At 39.7% G+C, this 18,239-nt stretch overlaps 1 protein-coding gene across 1 annotated transcript; it reads right to left on the minus strand.

Moving 5' to 3' along the window:
- Positions 1-787: 787 nt before the first annotated feature.
- pcbp2 (poly(rC) binding protein 2) lies at positions 788-14,416 on the minus strand. The gene is made up of 12 exons (XM_083554588.1): positions 14,194-14,416; positions 8,360-8,511; positions 8,119-8,151; positions 7,825-7,941; positions 6,999-7,130; positions 6,734-6,862; positions 6,462-6,536; positions 6,334-6,375; positions 6,150-6,222; positions 3,147-3,202; positions 2,883-3,052; positions 788-1,971 (listed from the first exon to the last, which is right to left on the minus strand). The coding sequence occupies exons 2-12, from the start codon at positions 8,450-8,452 to the stop codon at positions 1,935-1,937; spliced, it is 957 nt and encodes a 318-aa protein (XP_083410714.1). The 5' UTR covers positions 8,453-8,511; positions 14,194-14,416; the 3' UTR covers positions 788-1,934.
- Between the last annotated feature and the right edge of the window lie 3,823 nt (positions 14,417-18,239).

An 18,239-nucleotide genomic window follows, 5' to 3' on the forward strand; every position in this document is an offset into this window, starting at 1 on the left:
ATTGTGTTTTTCTTATCCTCACCTTTGACCGTTTAATGCAATTGTCCAAGAGAACATCTGGAAGCTCCTGCAGTGAAATCATTGTTTTTCCTAATGACCAGGACATTTACAGGAAGTTTCACAATTAATTCTTTGTGATATTATTTAAAATCTTGATTTTAGCACCCCCATAAAAACCATTACTTCCCACATCCAGCAGCAGACATGTATTAATCTATACAACAGCAGCATTAGGACTCATTTTAACTCTTAAATGTGACTTAGTTAATGGGTTTTTGTTTTAGTTCAACAGCAAAGACCTAGCATTGTCAAATTTCACATTATTCAAAATTTTATTTGTATCTTTCAACCCAGATGAAGTAAAAACCTTTCAGGCACTAATATTCAAAAGAATTGGAATATCCAGAACCATCGTCAAATAAAAGGTCATGTCTAACTCTACCATTTGTGTTTTCTCCCCTGCGATGTTTACTATAGAGAACATATGGGAGAGGGCTTCTGGCTTCATTCTCAACATTAAAAATACTTACCCTGTTACTTTCTTAGCATTTCTATATTTTATTAAAGCTGCCGAAAAATGCATCAACACTGCAAAACTTTTAACGCATCTGAACAAGTTTGCACATACTATCACTGCAAAACATACCATTTATTTACGTACGAGAAGTGAGACACGGCTCCTACTGCAACACTTTCAGGTGTGCGGGTGGACGTAATGACGTCACACTATTAGTATATGGATAATTTGGGATTCTGTAATAGGAAAAAAAAATTAAAAAAAATAAAATAGGAAGGGTGGACAAAAACCCACATTCCTTTAATAGTTTCAGCATTTCACATCATTTTAATTTGCATTTTATAGTTTTTTTTTTTTCATTCCTGTTGCACTTCAAATCTAGAATATTCTGAAAACGTGCACAAAAAAAAAAGGTTTTAGGTTCTCCTTTACAAAATAAAAATTTTAACCAAGCAAACTGAGAAAAGAGGAAACTAGTGTTACTTCTAGAATGATCCTTCTAGTTGATTAATCAGTCACACCATATAAACAATGAGTCAGTTTGGAATCCTTTGCAGGCTCCCCACCCCAATAGGTTAAAAAAAATATTCTCTCTGTTTTAAAAGAAATATTAATCAACTTATCACATCAGTAATATTTATCAATTTTTTCTTTTTTTTTCAGAAACGTCTGATACGCTCTTGCCCATCCCTCTATCAAAATGGCCTTCGGCTTCTGGGGGGAAAATAGTAAACAGGAATGACAAGATATGACATTTGACCAGAAATCATACAAATACACTGCAGCCTTCAATCTGACTGAAATACTTCACAAATTGGGTGACAGGGTACGTAACAAAGGGGGGGGGGGGGGGGACAAAAAGACAAAAGAACCAGGAAACGCGTAATGGAGCATGTCTGCATAAACACATCCGAACCTCGGAAAAAGACCGTTCCCTGGATATAAATTAAAATAAATAGACAAATTTGTATGGTACACTGAAAAAAAAGCTGTGAACCAAGTTTGTGTTATTAGCTTCCCCATAGGTTTTGTAAGAAAAATCTCTTACAAAAATCTTCTTTAAAAAAAAGTTGTCTTATCAGATTATCAGAAGTACTTTTTAAATCATATTGTGTACAACAGGATATGTTGAAAACCAAAATGTTAAAAACTATACGCAAAAGGGATTTTTAAAAACATGTCCATGAAATAAATAAATAAAATACCTATGCATATTAACTTCCAGAAAATATATTTATGAAGCACAGCCTGCATGGGTGAGGACAAAAGCTGGGTTGAGAATACTTGGTTGCTTTTTTTTTGTTTGTTTTTGCAGAAAGTGAGTGCGCACACGTGTTTGTGTGCGTGTAATTATGTATGTATAGGTAGCGGGGGTGGGGGTAACTGGCTAATGGAGATATGGCAGCGTACGAGAAGCTCAGTTTGTGGCCAGTCCTGTTGCCTCAGAAGAAAGTCTGTAAGAGAAAGCAGGGCAACATTTAGCCATCTTACACCAATAAAACTGAAACAAACAGACATTGTGATTGGCGTGCTACACTCTAATGTACTGAATAGAGGCCAACCGGTTCATTGGCTTTGCCGATTAATTGGCATTGATATTTAATTGCTGGAACTATCAGCTAAAATCCATACCAGTAGTTTTTCCGGGTAGCATCCTTTGCAGGAGCAGCTTCCGTTTCGCTGTGCCACATATTTATTCATTATAATTAATAATTCATTAATTATACAATTACATTTGTAATATAATTTCACATTTCATTTAGCACGATTCAGTAGTTTATTTTAGTATTTTTAAATATTTTACATAGTGTTATGTCTAATCCAGTATCCATTTTAAAAACTATTGTTTGATTAATCAGTTAACGGCAAATACGATCTAGCCTAGCTATTGGTATCAAATACAATCGGCCACTAATACTGAATGCTCTGTTTGGGCAAGATTGAAAAGCATGCTGTGAGGGTGGGAGCTCACCAAACTCTGCATCCTATTTATTAAGAAAAAAAAAAAAAAAAAAAAAAAAAAAAAAAAAAAAAGCTGCGCAACACTCAAAGGAAAGTACTCCCTCACTATCTGCCATTTTGCATAAGCAACAGAAGCTGTGAATAACAGGAGAAAAATCTCATCCCAAAAGCACTGCCAATTTTGCTTTCTTGGCACGCAGCCATGAAAGGCTTAGACATTGTTGAGATTTAAACACGTACTTACCGGGCAAAACTATTTTCTGTTGTGCCACTATGAAGCTTAACTCAAATTACGTCTGTTCAGCCTGTTTACTATTAATGGACCAATTAGTTAAGACCATTGCTTGCTGGTTATCATAAAATACATAATGAAGTAAGCAGACACTTTGTGCATGCATGTTACCTAGCATTGATGAGGTATTCAGCCAAGCTGATGCTGGCTGGGGAGCCAGTGATGGTGACTTGGCGGTCATTGGAGCCTTCAACAGGATTGGCGATCTTAATCTGAGCTCCTGACATCTGGCGAATCTCATTTATCTTGGCACCTTGACGGCCAATGATACAGCCAATCAACTGCAAGGAAAAAAAAGAATTGAAATCGCATCCATCAGGATCAAGCCTTTAAACACCATTTAATATGGTCACAGACACACACACACAAACTTACGTCATTTGGAATGGTTAGTTCATGAGAGCCGGTTTGTGTGGTGGCATCCATGCCAGCTAGAAGAAACAAAAATACAGCATTAACAGATCATTCCTCTGACGAACACACACCAAAAATTGTACACTGCTCTAAAAACGAGTGTTAATGTCTTTCAAATTTCACGCAAAACCATTAAACCAGTGCAAAATTACAGCTGCTGTTGATGGGTATACATGGGTATACAATGTTGATGGGTATACATCAACATTTTTTATCGTGGTTCAAAATTGTTTCTAAGCTGTTTTACCAAACATCCTGTGGTTTTCATTTTTTGCATCTCGCATTAAAAGGTCGTTCTAATTTAGAAAGCGTCTGCTGGTACCACTAACCTATTTTATGATTTGCTCACTGTAACTAACACTGCTCACGTGCATATCCGATTTGTGATCATTGTTCAAGTTAATCGAATAGTGAAGGTTGGACTGCACCAAGGATCGGCCCTGAGCCCTTTTCTGTTTGCAGTGGTGATGGGCAGGTTGACGGACGAGGTCAGACAGGAGTCTCCCTGGACTATGATGTTTGCTAATGATAGTGATTTGTGGTGAGAGTAGGGAACAGGTTGAGGAGAGCCTGGAGAGATGGAGATATGCGCTGGAGAGAAGGGGAATGAAAGTCAGTAGGAGTAAGAAAGAGTACATGTGTGTGAATGAGAAGGAGGGCAAGTGGAGTGGTGCAGTTGCAGGGAGAAGAGCTGGAGAAGGTGGAGGAGTTCAGGTACCTGGGGTCAACAGTGCAAAGTAATGCAGAGTGTGTTAGAGAAGTAAAGAAAAGAGTTGTATGGATTAGAGACATATGCAATGACACATTAGACACACATATGCGATGTTGTATGGTTTAGAGACAGTGGCAGAGAGTAAAAGACAGGAGGTGGAGCTGGAGGTAGCAGAGCTGAAGATGTTGAGGTTTTCGTTGGGAGTGACGAGGATGGACAAGATTAGAAATGAGTTTATTATAGGGACAGCGCATGTAGGATGTTTTGGTGAAAAGGTGAGGGAGGTGAGATTGAGATGGTTTGGACATGTGCAGAGGAGGGACATGAATTATATTGGAAGAAAAATGCTGAGAATGGAGCCACCAGGTAGGAGGAAAAGAGGAAGGCCAAGGAGGGGGTTCATGGATGTGGTGAGGGAAGACATGCATGTAGTTGGTGTGAAAGAGGCAGATGTAGAGGACAGAGTGGTATGGAGACGGATGATCCGCTGTGGCGACCCCTAATGGGAGCAGCCGAAAGAAGAAGTTGTTGTTCAAGTTAATCGAATCAATTATTCACCCACATGCGAGTAGTGGTTTATAACACTAACATACACAGGTTCTGTGAAAGACACGTCGACACTGGGAGTTGGATGGGCTGGTGGACGGTTTTATGGCAGTCAGATATTAAGCTCCATGGAGAAAAAAAAAATAAAAAAGGCCACATTCGCTAGCCTGAGCCTTTACAAGGTGCTGACACAGCAGAGTGCAAAGCATTCAATCCTGTTTCGTTTAATTTTTAGAGCCGATTTATTCCAAGCGGTACAAATTGGTGAAATGGTCAGAGATCAAAAAAACGGGTTTCAGGTTTTTTTTATTACTGCTGCTTCAAAAATGCCTCTAAGCAAACTGAAAGGCACAAAGCACATGTGTGTGTGTGTGTGTGTGTATGTGTATATATATATATATATATATATATATATATATATATATATATATATATATATATATATAAAAATTAAACAATCTCAGCACAACATATTTGAACAGCATGTGCATTGGAGCACACCAGAACATGTAATAGAGTACAACATGTAAGACTAATCTGGCGTTTTTTAATCAATGAAGCTAACTTATCTATTGCCTACTCTACCTGTAGTGAAGAGCAATAAATCTCTCACTATAAATGTAGTGACAGCCCTATGACACACTGCCATTTTTTCACGTGTCCTCTTCCTACTCGTCAGCATGGTGAATGAGCTGCTCCTGGGTGTCAGTTTCCTTTCTAGCCTAGCATTTCCTGTAGGGTTATTCATATTTAGATTCACATTTTAAAACCATTGGTGTCCCTAAAGACCCCTGGTACTAACTAAAGACATAATAATAAATGTTACCTTCACATGAGGCTGACGCAGGGGAGTTGCAGTTGGAGCCAGAAGATGATTAAGACATAGTAAATACAGCACATTACTTGAGCTAGTAGGTGTGTTTTGTTTGCAAATATTTCACTATATTACTAGTGCTGCCTCCTTAGTTCACCATTACACTACTGCATATATTGCACCAGACACTGGTGCCGCTTAGTTTTGTAATGCGAGCCCACTTTTGGACGGTTCAAAATTGCCGCCACGACTGACCGTCTGCACACAAACGCACCGCACATGGATAATCACACGCACGTCGAGCAAACGTCGACCACGTGAAGACATTATTCAGGTACAGACAACGACAAACAGCAGCTTCAAATTTGCCATTGACACCAAATTATATGGAATAAAACAATGCGAGTATTGATAAGAGAATCAGTTCTCCTGAAGCTCATTGGTAGTCTGGTATTGACCCAATTACACACGGTCCAAAAAATACCGGTTCTCATTACCAATCCCTACTTACAAATATTCTTATACAACAAATATTTAAGAAATAATGATGAGAAAAAACCCACATGATTAATATTCTCCATGATAAGTCAAACTCAACTGGCAATTCCCTATATGACTAAATGAACAGATGAATGCATGCTACAGAAGGAAGTTGTTGTAAAAATCAAGCATGCAGTGAAGCAGTTGAGACGTGCCACACGTGCACTGATTTTACACCGAATATAAGCAATTAGTTTATGACCACCACTGTTTTAATAGATTGGGACTGATGGATTGTTTTAGCCAGCAGCAGAGGTTTAACCCTTTAATCACATTGCATCTGATACTCATACTTCTAAATACATATGCATGTATACATTGTAAACATTATATTTTCTCTGTAAGTACTCACCAGTGAATCCCTGGCTACTTGGAGCCAAAGGAAACGGACTTTGCTGCATTGCCAATTGGTGAAGTTTTGTGAGCTGTAAAGAGAAATGTTTTTTTAAATCCTGACTTGCAGACTAAAACCACCACATCTTTCGACTCACTCAAGTCTTTTCCAATATACAAAATATATTACACATTTTTCTTACATCAGGTTGGGGAATGGCATGCTGTCCCTGCACCGCATATGCCTTAAAAAAAAAAAAAGAAAATTTGATTTGTAGATTATAACCAATATAAAAATATTGCTTAATTTCTGCACAACAGCAACACTAACCTGTCCTCCAGCAAAGATAACAGGCGAACCTGAGGGTTTGGGTCGATAAGGGATGGTGACACCTTTGGGAGGAGACTAAAGAGAGTGTGTGAAATATTTCATGATTTGTCAGAAAACAAATATAAGTCATCAGTTACAGTAATTAGGGGTGTGAAATTTTTTTTTTAACGGCACAGATTTTTTATTTTTTTTTATTTTCGGTTTTCTGCCGTTCTCTTCGTTCGTAGGTTAACCATACATATTAATAATAAAAAAAAAAAAAAAGTCTTTACCTCCAGCATGACAACACAGATCTGTTTGACACACTCAATGATGGAAAGCGGTGTCCCAGCAATGGTAATGGCTCTTTCAGTAGAGTTAGGTAGCATGTCCCCTGCCACCTGTACCTGAGCTCCCGTTGACTTTTTATAGACAGAAAATGGTCATCTATTAGTTATGGATAACATCAATGCACAAAGTCTATATGAAAAGGTACAAAAATGCTGAAGGTAGTTTTAGGTCTTTATTTATATATTATATAAACAAGCTTACACTTACCTCTCGAATCTCTTTGATCTTGCAGCCACCTTTACCGATAAGAGACCCACACTGGCTAGCCGGCACTACAATGCGCAGTGTGACAGGAGGCTTTGAGGTGGCTGTACTATTAGACATGGAGCTGCTAATGTCCTGAAAATTTACCAAGGAACAAAAGAAAAGTCTTAAATATATATAAAAAATAATAATAAAAAAAAAAACCTGGAGGTGGCACAATCTTTTTTTTATATTGTTTTCTTAATGCACACTATGACCAAAACAGCGCCATTAAGTGCAAAGCCCACGTTTACTTTAATGTACATTTTTCTCACTCCACTAAGCCATGCTTTTGTTTTTATTTATTTTAACTGGCTAATTAACAGTAAGAGACAAATGTGTCTTGCTGAACAAATGCATGATGATCCTCTGGAAACTTTTCAATATTCACTTGAAAATGAAAGGATATGCAACATCAATTGTAAATGGCTTCATCCTATGGAAACGACTTTCACAATGTCAGTGTAGCTAAATTTATGTTTACCCTGAATATAGAATTATTAAGGGCTAAGCTACAGCCAGAAATTTTTATCTTCATGAATGGAAAAAAAATGCCAGATGACCGTCTTATCTGTGTATCTAATTTCAGTAAAGCGGGATTTAACAATGGAAAAGCCACCTGTGGAATTATTGTACAGATTACATAAATAAAGTCACATTTAAATGTAGCTTACGCATAGTTTATAGTTTTAGGTTTTTTGCTTTTATTGGTATAACAGCTCTTACTCTGTCAATTTGGCAAATGCGAACATCGATAGATGTGTAGAATTTGAAGTGATTAAAATTGTACCTCTTCGAGTTTATCAATGATCATGGAGAAGGCTTTAAAAATGGCAGTGGTGGGTCCTGCCAGGGTGATGATGCGCTCTGGGCAGTTCCCTTCCGAGATGTTGATGCGAGCTCCACTCTGAACAGGACGCATGTGAAGTGCGAGTGAGCAAATTAAACAGTATGTGCTAAGAGAGTAATTTAAATGAAAATATTCAATGAATACAATAACTACTTTTTTATTTAAATGCCTGTGGCATCAGTGTAAAAGAAATACAAGGAAATCAGAATAATTTGAATTAACCAGAATGCTTACCTCTTCTCGCATCTTCTTCACCGATTCACCTTTCTATAAGGGAGGAATAAAATTTCAATCAAAAGTGACAGCCATACAATAAGCATATAGAGGATAAAGCATTAAAGGCTTAACATCACAAAGCAAAATAAATAAAAATAGCCACAAGCATAGCTTTGTCATTCTTGCTCTCTTGGAGAAAATAAACGTTTATCGGGTTTCTTCACTCTTTCTTCAAAAGGTGGTAGCTGAGGGTACAGACCTTTCCAATGATGCTGCCAACCTCTTTACCATGCATAAGCAGCCTGATGGTGAGAGTGACATTGAGTCCACCTTCAATCACGCTGGAGTCCATCCCTGTGCTTTGGAGATATACCTGGTTCACTGTATGCTCTTTGGTCACCACTATTGAACCTGTCACAAACACACAAATGACCAGAACATTCAGGACTGGGAACCTTCGCAAATTGACACTAGTAAAATTAGCATTTGCTTATTCATCATATTTAAAATGGGAATTGTTTCCAGACAGGGCAGCAACAACAAATAGTAAAGAGTACCAGCAAGCAGGTAACACATTCCCATGCTGTTTTAAAGCTTAAGCATTAATTCCACTATGAATTTGTTTGCTAGGTAGTAATTACCAGTTGTAAAGAAGCCAACTAACTGTTGCATTAGTAATCAGCTTGTCTACATTTTATGGTACAGTCATTACATACACACACACCAGGATAAACAAAGCACATGCACTATGCAAACAGTAAAAAAAGAGCAGTGTGCTACAATTTAATCATTCGTTTAAAAAAAAAAAAAAAAAAAAAAAAAAAAAACACTATGCAAACAGTAACAAAGACTAAACTGTGTTTTTCCCCTCTCACTAGTTCAGATATGCTATTAATAGTAACTGTCGTTTTGCCAAAAAGCCTCGTCTTCAAAATCCACCAGCTTCACAGGAGATGCAAAAACAATTATTTTTTTTTTTTGTGTTACATAGACTACATAATGGTTTAGAGGCCTGTATGTTTGCAAGCACAAAAAGGAGGCGTGGAGGAGGAGGAGGAGGAGGAGGAGGAAAGCACAGAAAAGCAGTAGGCAGTAAACCCTATCATAATCAAGCTACAGCAAGTCACATGTATATCTGTAAATGATGGAACTAGTTATTAAATATCTGCCATTTAAACACAGCCTGTATAAAACCTACTGGTACACGAGTCCCTAATGACTCATTAAATGAAATATATAATTTCAACCAATTCCAGACATGAAACAGGCTGAAATGTTACATTCAGCAAAAACATTCGCTGTACATCTTGATTTCTGTTCATTTCTCTGCATTTGTCAAACAAGTGTGAGCTGCCAGCAATTAAGCAACAATTAGTCGCAGTAGGTAATGATAAGTGATTGCTTCATATTAGACGGGCTTTGCCCCTTCTCCCCTCTCCTAACAGAGATGTGACAATCTTGTCATATCAATTTCTCAGTCGAAGTAGTCAGGCTCGAACTGGCAGGAAATTCTGCCACACCAGCTCAGACACATCCATCCTATAAAGTAACAGACACTGTTGCAAATGTCCTGGACAGATTAACACAACGCTACGGGCGTCACAACAAACAAGCATTTTCCAGTCAACTGCCTTTCAGCTAGACAGTGCTCAATAATAAGCCTCAAAGGCACATGGCAGCCTGAGGACATTATGTAAACTCACTAAACAGACCGGCATGCTGACTGACTAACAAAGCAGCCTTTCTCCATCAACAAGGTCTCGAGTGTTAACTCGCATACTAGCAATCGCTGTGCAGCTTGCCATCATATACCAAACAGGGGGAGATTTCAAAACACAGAATGTAAAGGACGCATCTCTTTTGCATCCAATATGTAAACATGACTGTGAAAACAAAGTCAGAGGTGCCAACACTGCGAATAAGAAAACCCAAACAGTGTCAGGTAAATGTTACCTCATTACAGCAGAACAAAATACTGCCAGTTTGTCTTGGCTTAATTAATCAAAAACAAATACTGGAATGCTGCAGAACAGAAGTCGGGGCTAAAAATAAATGTGTTGTTAGCGGTAACTACGCTCATCATAGGCTAAAACTCGTGTTATATAATCGAAGCATGTGCCGTGTTAAAACAGTAGCGGGCATGCATGTTTAATTCCTTAGAGCAATGCCCCGAAAAACTACACAACAACTCGTTACGAATTAATCCTCTTACATATCCGTTAAAGAAGTCATTAACAGCATATCTGCCATATAAGGAAGGATAAAACAACAATACAACAAACTGAAGCTGGTCTAACCTGAAGCTGCATACATAGTGTTTCACAATTAAACTAGAAAACGTGATATCAAACGTGCATTTTAAAGCTTTCCTCCAACACCACGTTCAAATTTCGCCCAGCCGGAAGCAGCAATCTGAGGAAACAGCAGGCCAAATCTCACGGAAACTGAAAATTAAACACTTAAATTGCCACCCAACTCCACCTGCACATGGTACGGTCAGATTCTGACATCAGAGCCTACATTCCATCCTGCTGGTGGTGTTTTAGTGTGGGGAATGTTTTCTTCGCACAATTTGGGTCGGTTAATACCGGATAAACATTACTTGATTGTGTATCTGAGAACCTTTGCTAATTACATATGGCCGTTTATGCTAGAATTCACCAGCATGATAACAGCTGATTTAAGCAGCGTCATAAATGTACAGTGGACAAACATGCAGCAATTTCGTAACAATCATTGAAACATGAACAGGTCTGTCTACTTTGGCTAGTGTTGAGGAAGACAAGACAAAGGAATCACCAGTGGTGTGTTACATTGATAACCCGTTCGGATTCTTGTTCATTAATGGCTTTGCCTTTTGCTCCTGTTAACAACCCTCAGTGATGAAAACCACAAACCCCCACAGACGCAAACCTTTCATTTTAGAGACTTGCTCTAATCACTTAGAACAGCTGATTAAAGTCAAACCTGAAGCTATAAAAGTTCATTCAATCAGTTCGGGGGGTTACGGGGAGCATCAGCAGCCGGAATAACATTCAACTCTATATATATAGAAATGTTATTTTGTTTAAATCAAGCATAAATTTGAGGAAAGTGCACAACAGATACATCCACTGCACGCTTAGAACACTCAAGGCTCATCAGCGGTTTACAGCACGTTTACGACACTCAATCTAATCTTTGATTGCGACAGTTCCCACGCTACTCGTTTGTTCTTTTAAACAGCTCTCCATTGCATAGAGTCCTGCAAGCTAATTATATATTCACTTTTGCCACTTATGGACAAACAGCCAGAAAGAGTAGAAAAAGCTAAATGTTATGGAGAAATGTATGGGCTGAAAAAGCTGATGGATCTAAATAAAAACTCTACCTGCATGATTTATCTACCAAAGGAGTACATACGTTTTTTTTTATTTGCTTGTATCGGGTGCATCCAGTTTTAATTAGAATATAAAAAGCTTACAGATGATTGGCAATTTGTAACCTTTATGAAATGATATTGGAGGCGTTAATATAAAACCAGAGACACGGAGGCTGATTGATTTAATTGACTGGGGTCTGTATATAGAAATATAGCACGTGTCGATAAACTACTTGCTGACTTGCAGAAGTCATTCTCTGTTGAGGGAAGTCAACCACACCACCAAAAGGGCTGATCCATTTTTATTAGTGAAGTTTGCTTGTTGACCCCTTCGGAGGGGCAAGAGAATGAGTCAACAGAAATGCAGACAGAATAAATAGTGAAATGTAGAAATGCAGACTGGCCATTAATCATTCATTCATTCTCAGCAAACACTATCCTGGTCAGGGCCACAGTCAGGCACTAATCCTGGGAGCACTGGGTACAAGGTGTGGGCATTCAACCCAGAAGGGATTCCAGTCTATTGCAGGGCACCACCACTACTCAGGGCAATTCAGCATAGCCAATCTTCCTACAAGGTTGTTTTTGGGAAGAGGGTGGAAAGCAAAGTACCTGTGGAAACCTACCCAAAGACAGGGACAACATATGAAACATGTACCCAGAGAAAATCATGTGCTCAGGATCAAACCCCAGAGCTGTTAAGAACCAGTTCCACCTACTGCACCACAGCGCCACCTGGGCTGCAAGGTGCAAGAATTGACCCCGAATGGGATTCCAGTCTAATGCAGGGCACCACATTCACCACTGGGGGGCATTTCAACAGACAAACATTACAGGCTTGTTATTGGAAAGATGGAGGAACACAGAGTACCTGTGGAAACCTACTTAAAGACAGGGACAACATGTGAAACCTGTGCACTGAGAGTAACCTGAGCTCAGGATCAAACCCTGGAGCTGTAAAGCGAGAGTTCTACCCACTGCACCACAGCGCCGCCCTGGCTGCAAATAACCTGAAGTGAAATAAGACGGGATAACGATGTTTATTAGTGCAAGACTTTTTTTTTTTATTATGCTTGTACTTAAAAAAATTAAATCAAAATGCCAATGAGGGCACACAGAGGTGGATATTTAACTCATTCAAACTATCCTAGCTAGGTTTTACCAAACTGAAACTAACGTGCTTTAGTGCATTTATTAACTTTAACACTAATTTATAGCAGTGGGATAATGGTGATAAATATTTGTTAAACACGTACACAAGATGGCTGCTGTGGTCATTTGGCAGCACGCTTGTGCACGGAAATTGTGCATGTGAGGCTGGAGTAACAGCACCACGTGACACCGCACCCCCCCACACACCACCACCTGCATTACCAAACAAACACCGCGTTTCAACGCAGTTACGTTCATCCACAGCGCACAATGCACAAGCACTAAACTTCTAATTACAGCTTGCGTCCGAGTTTCCCCCCAAAAGTTGCACAAGATGGCCGCTACCGCGCGTCTCCTGTGGTCATTCGGCGCCACGCTCGTGCACGTCCTGGGAAACGGGGTGGGGGACACGTGACACTGCAACACCCCCCCCCCCCCCTGCATAAACAAACCAACATGGCGTCGTGCATTGCATAATTAAGTTCATATTGACTAATACATACTAACTTAACCTTTTCTAATTAATGAAGTGCTTTTAAAAAAGTTGTCTCTAGTACTAGTCCAGCAGCTGATTGCAATCACGTACACGGAAGCCCGTTTTACACAAGAAAACGATCTGGCGCGTGAAATCCATGTCTGACTTCCACTTTTTTATATATCTACTCTTTTTCCTGCGTCCCCCAAACCTCCAGATATAAACTCCTTTTGTCTCTGCTCATGTGAATGCTACTCATGTACCATAAACGAGAAGTCTAATATTTAATATTGTGTATATCCCCCAGCGCATGGCGCTAACTGAGGAGTTATGGGTGTCGCGTCCTCACAATCGCGTTTCTAAACGAGGCTCAGATCCCCGAATGTCCAATTTCCTTTACGGAAAATTAAACTAAATATGTTGAAGGAGGGGGCGGAGTGGTTAGCTATATATCTTTTAGAATATGAAATATATATTAAAAAAACAATAGACCAAAACGTGGAAAAGTTTCCTTCATCAGCGCGGCCATCTCGCATGGCGCAAAATGGCAATAATACGTCATAACGTAAAGCCGTACCCAGGCAGCACTAACACTGCCCCCCTCCTTCCACCCAATGCTACCCGCTTTCTGATATTAGTCCGGGAAATAAAATGTGTGCGCTCAGGAACTCAGAAACGAATAGGAAAGAAAATAAGTTTTTTTTATTTTTTTTAGATCTACACAAGTACAACTTGCTAGCTCACTATTAGCAGTTTTACCTGTCATACGCGCATCTTAGCTTAGCAACTCGACCACTAGCTAGTAGCCTCGAACCAGACTAGCCGTTTATTAAAAAACAAACAAACAAGAAAATATTTCATGTTTCTCAGAAGCGAAACCTGTAACCCAATATAAACCACCGATCGGCATCAATTTTAGTTGAAAAACAAAAAACGTGCACATCATGAGCGTGTTAGCCTGATAGCAAGGTTAGCTGGGATCCGCAAAGGCCTAGTGAGCATACGCACGCTGGAGTCGATGATCTTCATTGCTCTTGCTGTAGTTCTACAATCTAAAACCCCACACACGACGATTTGTAAATAAAACAAATGGATATTTACATACCTGTTCCAACCCTGGAGATGAGTTCAGGGGAGGGGTAGGGTTTATAGGGTAAAAAGGGGGAAAGGTTCGGGAGGGAATTTAGAGAGGATTCGGGGAAGAGGGAAGACACACAATTGCGTGATGAGACTCCACTCTGAGCGTACAAAGACAACGCAACGCGCTCCAATCAACTTTCACCCATGACCACGACTTCCGCCCAGAGTCCCGCCTTTTCCTCTTCTTTGTCCCTCTTTTTTCTGCTTGAGAGGAGGGAGGAGTGTGGAGCACGCGGGCATGTCGCCTCCAGCAGGACACCACGCAAATCATCAGTAAACATATCATCCGGGAGACATTTAAACTACTTTAACATGTTACAACTAATTTTCTTAACTCAATTTTCTCGTGATCTTGACATAACAAACATTCCTCGTGATCAGTATTAAATTTTTCTGTGTATTCGGCATAAAAGCATGTTCAAGAGGCAGCATCAAGAATAGTATCCATTCCATAAAAACACAGTTTCATTACCACTAATGGATTTTAATAAAAGTGACTACTTAAGTACAATTTTCAGTTATCTGTACGTGATCAGAGTATTTTAAGTTTAAGGAAATCATTACTTTGTAATGTGCAATATCTTACTTTTTAAACCACTACCACGTTATTCATTTATTTATTATTTTTTTGTTGTTGCTTTTGCTTATATCAGGTGCAACAGATGAAAAGATACAAACCAAAAAAACAGTCAACAGAATGACTGAAAATTTGGAAGCATTATAAAATAATGTTGGAGGCATTAATATACAGTATCAGTTAAAAGTGTGGACATGCCTTCAGCTTTTTTCTTTATTTGTATTATATTTAATTAAATTCATTTTAATTTGTATAGAACTTTTAGCAATGAACATTGTCTCAAAGCAGCTTTACACAGAAAATGTGGTGCTACAAATGAATAGGATAAGATAAGCTAAGATAAGCTAAGATAAGATAAACCTTTATTCGTCCCACGAATAAAGGTTTAATATAAAACATTTCCCTTTATTCGAGGGGAAATTTCTTTGTTACAACAGCATGAAAAAACTAAAAAAATAAATGCAAATATATAAAAGAATAGACGAATAAGACATACTATAATATACAAGTATATACACAACACAATGTATAAATACGGATGAGGGAAAGTACGTATTGCAGGTTGTATTGCACACAGGTAGTATTATTAAATAGTAAAACAGTAAAAACAGTAACTATTACACCATTGCACAGTAATAGCAGTGTGTATTTTGGTTAATGGTTCACTGGGAGCAGCTTTGATTGTACAGTCTAATAGCAGCAGGGAGAAAAGACCTTCTGTATCGCTCCTTCAGACACTTAGGATGTAACATTCTGTCACTGAAGGAGCTGCTCAACGAGGTAACAGTTTCATACAGGGGGTGGGAGGCGTTCTGCAGCAATGATGATAGTTTTGCTACCATCCTCCTTTCTCCCACCTCCTGTACAGTGTCCAGGGGAATCCCCAGGACTGAGCTGGCCTTCCTGATCAGCTTGTCTAGTCTCTTCCTGTCTGCTGTAGAGATGTTGCTACCCCAGCAGACCACTCCATAGAATATGGCTGATGCCACAACAGAGACAAAAAAGGTCTTCAGTAGCTCTCCATGCACTCCAAAAGACCTTAGTCTCCTCAGCAGAAAGAGTCTGCTCTGCCCTTTCTTATAGATTGCCTCAGTGTTGTCAGTCCAGTCCAGTTTGTTGTTTAGCTGAACACCCAGGTATTTGTAAGAGTCCACTCTCACAATGTCCTGTCCCTGAATGTCAATGTAAGTGTTGAAGTGTGTTTGTGCCTACGGAAATCCACCACCAGTTCTTTGGTTTTCCCCGCGTTTATCTGGAGGCAGCTCCGTTGGCACTAGTCCACAAAGTTCTGTATAAGTCCTTTGTACTCTAAGTCATCATCATTCGTGATCAGACCGACGATGGCAGAGTCATCAGAGAACTTCTGTAGGTGACAGGTTGCTGAGCTAAACATGAAGTCTGCAGTGTAGATGGTGAAGAGAAACGGGGCAAGAACCGTTCCCAGCGGGGCTTCAGTGTTGCAGACAATCATGTCAGACTCACAGTCACGAGTCCTCACATACTGTGGTCAGTCTGTGAGGTAGTCCAGTATCCAGGCAGACAGATGATGGTCCACTCCCAGGTACACCATCTTATCCCTCAGGAGCACAGGTTGGATGGTGTTAAAAGCACTAGAGAAGTCAAAAAACATGATTCTCACAGTGCTCCCAGCCTTTTCCATGTGTGAAGTAGCCCGATTTAGGAGGAAGATGACTGCGTCTTCCAGTCCAATGCCAGGTTGGTAGGCAAACTGAAGTGGATCCATTGATGGGCTCACCAGAGGTTGGAGTTGAGTAAGCACCAGCCTCTCCAATGTCTTCATCAGATGGGAGGTGAGTGCTAATGGTCGGTAGTCCCCAAAGTCTTTTGGGTGCGACGTCTTTGGAACAGGCACCACGCAGGATGTTTTCCATAGCTGTGGCACCTTCCCCAGCTTCAGGCTCAGGTCAAACATGTACAGCAATATGCCGCACAGCTGGTCTGCACAGGTCTTTAGTAGCCTGGAACTGATGCCGTCTGGGCCCATAGCCTTCCTCGCTTTGATCTTCCTGAGCTCCATTCTCACCTGGGCTTTTGTAAGGGGCAGTATGTATTGGATGGAGTGTTGGCTGGAGGGAATTGGCAGGGGGGGGGGGGGGGGGGGGGGTTAGGTGTGTTGTATATTGACTGTGAGCTGATAGCAGAGAGAGGTGGGGCTGGAGCTGCTTGCTGTGGAACCAGAGAAGGGGGATTGCAGCAGGGGAACTGGATGGGGGCAGGGGAGGGTAGCTGATCAAATCAAATGTTCTTAAGATGTTCTTTATAAGTGTAAGTTTGTTCCTGATGAGCGAGCCGGTGACGACTGTGGCAAAGAAAAGCTCCCCGAGATGGCACAAGGAAGAAACCTTGATAGGAACCAAACAATCTTAACATTCAATATTCAACATTATACATGAAAACTAAGAGCATCCAAACATAAAAAGAGCAGGCATGGATTTATGTATTAAATAAAAGCATTTTCAGTAACCCAGAATATGTTTTATATTTTCCATTCTTCATTCTTTTGCTTTGATGAAAGCTTAGTACACGCTTGGCATTCTCTCAATCAGAAAACAAATTTGTCATCTAGTCACCTGGAGTAGTTTTCCAACAATCTTGAGGAAGTTCCCAGAGGTGTTTGGTGCTTGTTTGCTGCTTTCCCTTTACTCTCTGGTCTAACTCATACCAAATGGTTTTAAATGAATTTAGATCAGATGATTGTGCAGGCCAGGTCATCTGATGCAGCACTCCATCGCTCTTCTTCTTGAATAAATAGCTCTAACAGAACCTAGAGTTGTGATTGGTGACATTGTCTTTTTGGAATACAAATGATGGTCCCACTAAAATGGAATGGCATTTCGCAGCAAAATGCTGTGGTAGCCATACAGTTTAGGTGTGTTCCTTAAGCATTAGCTAAATCACCAACAGTTTCAACAATAGAGCACCTCCACACTATCACCCCTTTTCCTCCATGCTTCACAGTGAGAACAATACATTCAGGAATTAAGTGTATAATTTTTTTGGTCAGATTTTTTCAATCATAACACTAATCCCTTGAAACGCTCTTCTGATATATATTTTGTGTTTGTTTTTTTTGTTTGTTATTTTGTACTCCAGCACGGGTACCAGAGAGCACATGAGACCCAAAGAATAAATGTAATCTTGGTTCAAGGTTGTTCAAGGTTGTTTATTTGCCACATATATATTACATACATGATGTAATGCAGTGAAATATTTTTCCTTAGTTCCTCGTCCCACAGTGCAGCGTGCATGCACTTATCAAAAACTGTTTATTATGTTGTTACACAATCCTATGCAAAATAGGAAGCTTGTGAGAAACCTTCACACTGCAAAACCTGAAGCCTCTTGTCCACCTGCTGTGGAAATATGCAAATATAAATAGCCTTCAGAGCTTATCCAAGTAGCAAGTAGCAAAT

Source organism: Silurus aristotelis (genome assembly GCF_946808225.1).
Source record: "Silurus aristotelis genome assembly, chromosome: 11".
Taxonomy (NCBI): domain Eukaryota; kingdom Metazoa; phylum Chordata; class Actinopteri; order Siluriformes; family Siluridae; genus Silurus; species Silurus aristotelis.